Here is an 8388-nt window from a genome sequence, read left to right as displayed (position 1 = left end):
TATATATATATAATAGAAAGTAAAGTTAAAAAATGAACTAGAAGTATTAATACAATCCTTTGCTCACTCCTTTGTTTTGCTCCACTCCAATACAACACTCAGGTACAAGAAACAATGAAACATAAGATGCACACTCCCCTATACAACTCTCACACACTCACACGTACTCAGAAAATGACACTACACATGAATCCTCCAAGTTGCCAACCTCTCTACACAAGGAATAAGGTTGAACTAGCGCTACAGAATTGGCTTGGTGGCACTATGATGCTATTGAACTAGTGTGTTGGTTCCCTATTATCTGTTTTGGTTCACTAGTTCAACTGACTTTCATTGTGTTGGTTCCCTATTATCGTAACCCTAAATTGACACCCCTAGTGGTGATGGCCGGTTTGGTGCTGAGGCACTTCGATTTTGCTCTAGCTCTGAGGCACTTACTAGATAGCTCCTCGGCACTAAGCTCTCCAGCAATAATTGGTAAGCTCTCTCCTGCGACATTGAAGGTTTGGTGTTGTGGTGCTGAATTGAGTTTTGGAGATATGTAATTGATCCAATTTCTTTTTATTTTCTTATAATTTCATGCACAAAACACAAGGATTATAATATCAAAATAACATAATCATAGGAAAATAAAATAATATTTTTATCTTATCAATAAATATTCCTTGATAGATAGAGATGGAAATACATGAAGCCAATGAAAGTATGATAAATTAACGTTATGAAGGCCACTTGAAGCAGAAGTATTAGTTCATAACCTAAAATGGACGTTTCATATGAACATAAGTTGGTTGAAAGATGGCATTATAAGGTATTGGAGGCAGCAGATAGTGTGGGCGGGCAGCCGGGTGGCATCATTTTTTCAATAAGTTTTTTTAAATTTCCCGTGGCTATGGTTGCCTGAAAACTGCCTGAAATATTCGCCGCTTGAAATAAACTGTCGGTTTTAGTTTCCTACGCGATATATACCGGTGAAAAAAAAACTGTCAGAAAGCCATCGGAAAACGTCATTACCGTTGGAAATTCGCTCAGTTCCGTCGGAAGAAGCGCCGGTAACAACGGATTTTCCTGTAGCGTTATAATACTTTTTGACTATTTTCATAAGTTTTAGAATTCAAAATTATAAGATATTAGAGGATTTATATAAATTTATATTTAAAAATTTATGATTTTTAGTCATAAATATTATAATATTTAATTTATAAATTTAATACAATTCTTTTATATATAAACTTTCATACTCAGTTTGTTCTCCTCCATGTCATTATCTTTTGGAGAAAGTTAATAATGAGAAGCCATAGAGCCACTGTGGTTCACCGGTATAGTTGAGAATTTTATAACTTTAATTTTGATTATTTAAAAATAAATGATAAAAATTTCTCCCATCCGCATAATTTAAACTATTACTTTTTTAAAACCATTTTTAATTCTGATTAATTTGTAAATATTTATCTTTTTTTTGTTCAATTTCAAATGATTTTTAGTGCATTTTTAATATATTGTATTTTTTAAACTATTTGTTTTGATTAGCTTCGCTGTTTTTTTTCTCTTTTTTTCATGGAAAACGTTACGGAGTCCAACTTTGATTTGAATTGAATTAGTGGGTTTTCTTCCACATAGCTTCAACGCTAAAAACATTTTTATTATTATTAAGCACTTACTATTAAGTATTCATTGTATGTGGTGTTGAATAAATATATATTTTATTCATCGCTTAAATCATGCAATTCATTGTATGTGAAAGTTTTAACATTTTGTTTTTAATTGTCAAATTTTAGCAAATATATTAAATATTTTGTAATAAAAAATTCACTCTAATTAATTGTAATAAAAATATACATTTTTTTTATTATTTATTAAAATTGTTACGTAAGATTCCATGAATAAAGTATATAGTTTTTATAAGTGAGAGATGTAGTTGGTTGAAAATGATTTTGAACTCCATTACTAAGAACCAGATCACACACTAAGGTTTTATTTGGGATAATTTTTTTATTATTTTTTTAAAGCAATATTTTAGTATTATTTTTTTTAAAAAAACATAAAAAAAGTGTAGTTAACTGCACTGTTACTGTTCATGCTCGTTTTTACCATTCACAGAGACAAAACAGGACGGTTCTTCCTGTCCGGTGTTCGCACAGAATAATCTCTCCTAGGTTACAATGCAAAAGGCATCAACAAGATCCATATAGGAGGGTTCTACCTATAATGACTTAATTTTGATATATCAAAATTTATATGTTTTTCTACCTATAAAATTTATTGCTCCAAATTAATGTTTCTGATTGATTAGCATTAGTTACTAAAAGCCCACAGGAAATCTTTTTTGGCTAATAATAATAATAATAATAAATGAATTAAATCCAAAGCAAAAATTGACCCATAACTACTTCGATTAGTTTAACGTCTAATGGAAATATCTTCAAAATTTTTTTTTTTAATTTTATTTTTGAGCTAGAATTTAATCACTACTCTCAATTGGCACCATCATTGTTTTCTACTATAGGTGATCTTAGCCACTAACCATGACTGGCACTTACCACCACAATAAAAATAAAAAAATATTTTTAAAATAACTCATTTATTTTATTTGAAATTGCAATATAAAAGATAAAATAATAAATAAAAATAATAATAATTGATCATCACTTGATCTCATGCTATTATAAATTGTGAGCACTATCAGTGCATTTAGCCATCAAAATCTTCTATAAGCATCTCTTCCTTTCTAACTAGAGAGACTTTAATGGAGGCTCTTCCTCTATCTATGAAAAATGCTCGCCAATCTGCAGATTTCCACCCATCTGTTTGGGGAGATTATTTCGTCAACTATTCACCATTTCAATCAAATATGAGTCTGGTAATTATTAATATTTATCCTCTTAAAAGAAGGATATATTATTCTCATCATCAAAAGTCATTTACAGCTATTATAAATTTGTTGTCATGAGTCAAAATCTTTTTTAAATTGCATTGAAAATAAATTAAGTAATTTATAAATATTTTTTGTTGATGTTATTTTGATCCTCCCTACTTCTTATAACTAAATAACTTCTGTAATTATTATTAAATACAGGAAGAACAAAAACAAAGGAATGAAGGGCTCCAAATTGAGATAAGGAAAATTCTCACCGATGCCATTGATCCATTACAATCACTTGAACTCATTGACTCAATTCAACGTCTTGGAGTAGCATATCATTTTCAAAAGGAAATCAATGACATATTACGTAGAGTTCATTCGATCAACATTGATGAAGATGATCTATATGCAACTGCACTTCATTTTCGATTATTAAGACAAGAAAGATATCACATAACTTCCGGTATGTATGATTATAAAATCATAAAGCCAAAAGCTATGAATAAAGTAAATACAAATCATTTATCTTTGAAAATCTTGCAGATGTATTCAATAGGTTTTTGGAGGATAATGGAGATTTCCAGGATTGTTTAAGCAATAATGTGAAAGCTTTATTAAGCTTATATGATGCTGCTTATCTTGGATTTCCTAATGAAGATATACTAGAGAAAGCTAAAACTTTCTCAAGGGTTCACTTAGAGTTATTAATATGCAAGATGGATCCATCTTTAGTTTTGATGGTGAGAAACGCTTTAGAAATACCATTGGTGAGAAGAATTGACCGGCTCAAAGCTAGAAATTTTATAGAAATATATGACAAATACAGATTGTGCAATCAAAAGCTACTTGATTTTGCTAAATTTGATTTCAATATATTGCAATCTATTCATCAAGAAGAGGTTCGAATCATATCAGAGTAAGTTTATCTTTATTTTTTTAGCATTTATTTTTAATTAAGATAGTTGTAATTGATATCCAACAAAATTTCTCATTCATGTGGATTCAGGTGGTGGAAAGGGTTAGGCTTCTCCAAACACTTACCATTTCTACGTGATCGAATAGTAGAATCTTACTTTTGGATGCTTTCAACTTACTCTGAACCCTACTATTCACGTGCTAGAGTGATCAATGCAAAGGTGATGCCCCTCGTTGTAGCAACTGATGATATTTATGATGTTTATGGGACATTGGAAGAACTTGAATTATTCACCGACGTAATAGAAAGGTAAAATAAATTAACATTATAATATATAAACTAATTCAGTACTTTTTTATGCTAAAATTTTAATTTACAGGTGGGATCTTGATAAAGTTAGTATGTTGCCAGAATATATGCAACGGTTCTTTCTTGCACTTTACAATACTTTCAAGGAAATTGAGGATGAGCTAGCTCCCCAACATAATTCTTTTCGAGTCCATTACCTTATATCTGAGGTAGTAAATTTAGAAAGAGTTAGAATTGGAAACCTTTTCTTGCATTTTTAAAATTATGATTGATAGTTTGTATTTATCATAAAATGATGGCCTTCCCCTAACCTGGTTAGGAGATTAGATGTATTAGATTCGGATTGTGTTAAGAAAGGCAGAAGTTGAACTAAAATGATTTGATTAAAAAATATTAGAAATGATCTTTCTTTACTAAATTTAAACTAGAATTTTACTCTAAACAAGACACAAAAGAGAAAAAGGATTCATGTTGCTGACACCACGTAATGGATAAAGGCTTGATGTTGTTGTACTCAAAAGATGACTTTAACCAACAAATAAACTTCTAGTATTTCATTATACAATGAAATACATTGTTATCATATTACTTTTGTTTTGATTGTTCCTTTTAATTTCAGTTCAAGCGAATGGCTCATGCGTACCTTCAGGAATCAAAATGGGCAAGCGTTGGCTATGTTCCTAAGCTTGAGGAACATATGAGAGTATCACTGATTACAGCTGGGTACTCATTAATCACTTGTGCTTCATATCTTGGAATGAAGGAAGTGATCTCAAAGGATACTTATGAATGGGTTGCCAGCCGTCCTAAAATACTCAAATCTATGAACATAGTTGGGAGGCTTATGAATGATATTGGTTCATATCAGGTAAGTTATACACACTTGATATTAAGGACATATTTTATTTGTTATAGTTAGACATTATATTAAAAAAAAGATAATTTCATTTGTAGCATAAAATAAAGAAATACAATGAACTTCTAAAATAAGTTTTTGAACTATGTGGCATTTTAGGAAATAAATAAGAACATGAAATCTTAAACTAAATTTAGTTTATATATATATAAAGAGGAGAGGTCACCATTAGTTTTTGAAGAAAAAAATTTAAAAGTGCCGTAGATCATAATTTTACAAGATAGAAAGCATTACTTAGAAAAACTAAAATATTTGTCTAGCTATTTGAAACTATATATTTTTTATCTTAAATTCAACTAATTATAATACTTCAACAAGTTATATTCCGAGTACTTAAATCAAAATGTATTTCATATTTTATAGCATTAATCAAGATTATCATAGTTAAATATTACTATTATAGATTAAACACACACACACACACACACACACACACACACACACACACACACACACACACACACACACACACACACACACACACACACACACACACACACACACACACACACACACACACACACACACACACACACACACACACACAATATAATGCACTCATTAGTATTCTCATTTTAAGTGAACTTTCAGAATGAACAAAAAAGGAATCATGTTGCTTCTTCAATTCAATGTTATTGCAAAGAGCATGGTTGCTCTGAGATGGAAGCATGCAAGAAGCTTAAAGAAATGGTGGAAGAGCATTGGAAAATTATAAATAGAGAACTCATGGCAACGGATTACATCCCATTATCATTGATTAAGCCAGTTTTAAACTTGACATACTTTACTGATTTTGTCTACAAGGACACAGCTGATATTTATACCGACTCATCAGAATTCATGAAAGAAACTATTGCTAAAGTGCTCATTGAACCAGTTTGTGTTCTTAGTAAAGATTGAGATTTTTCCTATTTTGTGGGGAATTTTCAAATCTATGTATGAATAATATTGCATTTGTAATGTTCGAATCATGCTTGTATCTCTAAGCTATCAAAATGCTTGTTTGTGTGAACCTTTTAAATTATGATTATCAAATCCAATAAGATTTTAAGTTATTATCAAAGAATATGTATACACTGGGATAAAATTTTCTTAGTAGCTTATTTTAATTAATTGTTTTTTTTTTTTCATTTTGTTGATTTTTTTTAGTTTGTGCTTCCATGTAAGAATTTTAAATAATTGATAATCCTAATTAGTTATTCGAATGCCCAAATAAAAAAGTGTTCTATATAGAACATTTACATTGAACAAAAAATAATAAGTGGTTACATTGCCTAAGCATTATGACCATTAAATCTTTAGTTGAACTTGCTCATTACTTTGAAATGGAAAAACAACTAATTACATTGCAAAGTTCATAAAGTTGACATGGGTGATAATGATCTGTTCACAAGTGTGCTTCATTTTCATCCATTAAGACAACTATTTGTTAGAAACATTTTGTTTAAATTGGTAGTGCAAACCTAGAATGATGATTTATCATAAAATAACTTTAAAATGTTTTAAGAACTGATGAAAAGTTCAAGAATATTGTGTTGTTGAGGATTGAACAAAAATTTGATAGATCTTGGTTCTAATACACTAATTATTAATCCCATGTTCATCTCCAAAGCATAGGCTTACGGGTAGCAATTGTTATTTTTACACTAATATAGTTTCTAATATTTAATAATAGGTTATACCTAAAGCCTCATAATTCTGATTAACCTCCTATTCATATGAGACCAAGCACAAATCTACATTGGTCTTCATCCTCCCTGAAATATTAAGAAAAAGCTCAGAAAATTAACTTCCACCAATAGTTCACTGAACCACTTGAAGGTTTGTAGGAGTCATTTTCTCTTTCAAATTGATCTGCTTGATATTACTTATTAAAAATTTTATTTAAAGAAGATAGGCATTCAGTTAAATATACTTTTGGTTCAAACAATTTTCATTACAAAATATTAAGCCTATGGATACAGATCAATCACTTGATATTTTTGTACTTAACTATGGGATATTGAACTTGATAATTTAAGAAAATTCCATCAACAACATCAAGATCAATGCCAACCATAATATACATGTACATGACCACTTAAGAGGTTAAGTTAAAACAAATAAAAAACATAAGAAATGGATATGTACTTTCATAAGGAATTACTCCATAACCTCCTAAATTCATAAAGATGGCATTCCATTAGGGAACAATTTGGCTGGAAGGCGGGTTTATAGAAGTAAAAGAAGAAAGTAGATGATAATCACTATACCAGTTGGCAAGGGCTGAGGGGATGAGCCCAATCCCGAACTAATATTAGTAGGAGTGTGTAGTTACATCGAATATTGAGTAAGAGAACCGGATTGGAGTATTCAAATTTGAACTCTTTAGTACGAACAAACTAAACGAGGATAAACTATAGTTAAAATGCAAAATTGATCTAGAAATGTAGACTTAGCCGCGATGAAATGAGAATTGCATTGAGTTCACATAGCCACAATCATTATCTTAAATAGAAGAAAAATCAAAATGATATTGTTAAACATGGAAATTATTTATGTTAATTTTCTCGAGGCACATTTTTCAAAATCTATGTTATGGACATGCTAGTCCCCACATCTTAAATAAAGTGGGAAAAACTCAATCTCTATAATAATTTTAACTAAATTGGAATATTGATAATAACTTACATTCACTATTTATATTATAAATATTAATAATTATAAGTGGTTTGATCCATAATCCCATACATTCACAATTTATAATTCTTCATTTTACTCAATAAACTCATTCTCTACTTTGAAGGCATAAAATTCCTCACAACTCTTCTTCACAGGAGAACATGCTCCTTTCAATTTTGGGTAAGAGCATCAGTTTTGAGCCTTCTCCATATGATCGAATGAAAACTAAAACGACAATACACAATGGAGATCATTCTTTTATTTTCTTTAAAATTAGACTTTGCAAACTCTATTAATGAAAGAGCTTTGTTGTTCAATGCTTTGACTATTTGTAGGATGAAAATACATGTTATTGGAAAATCATTAACTTAACGAAAACCTAATAAATTTATTTTTGACCTATGAAGCCATATATAATTTTTATCTTTGACCTATGAAGCCATATATAATTTTTATCTTTGACCTATGAAGCCAAGCCAGGGAATCTAAGCTGGTATAAGAAATTAGGTAGAGTTCAATAAGGTTTGTAGAAGCATCCTAGAATATTTTTAGGAAGGTTGTGAAATTTGAATTGGTCAACAAATAGGAATAATTAAAGGTTAATGGTTTGATGGTTCGATTGGGTAAAACCAGATGATATAAGAAATACTAATTATATTAAAAAAATTATGTAATTTAAATATGATATTCCAAATGAGCTTTTTCCCTATATTAAATGTTTAT

General features: G+C 29.7%; 1 protein-coding gene across 1 annotated transcript; it reads left to right on the top strand.

Moving 5' to 3' along the window:
• The first annotated feature begins 2720 nt into the window (after window positions 1-2720).
• Window positions 2721-6037, top strand: LOC110109817 (alpha-humulene synthase-like). The gene is made up of 7 exons (XM_020841020.2): window positions 2721-2860; window positions 3077-3326; window positions 3407-3779; window positions 3870-4088; window positions 4159-4297; window positions 4708-4956; window positions 5596-6037. The coding sequence occupies exons 1-7, from the start codon at window positions 2747-2749 to the stop codon at window positions 5902-5904; spliced, it is 1653 nt and encodes a 550-aa protein (XP_020696679.2). The 5' UTR covers window positions 2721-2746; the 3' UTR covers window positions 5905-6037.
• Window positions 6038-8388: the final 2351 nt, after the last annotated feature.

The sequence above is a fragment of the Dendrobium catenatum genome, unplaced genomic scaffold, assembly GCF_001605985.2.
Source record: "Dendrobium catenatum unplaced genomic scaffold, ASM160598v2 fragScaff_scaffold_819, whole genome shotgun sequence".
NCBI lineage: Eukaryota > Viridiplantae > Streptophyta > Magnoliopsida > Asparagales > Orchidaceae > Dendrobium > Dendrobium catenatum.
Note: the sequence above shows the minus strand (reverse complement) of the source record. Positions and strands in the feature narration are given on the sequence as shown.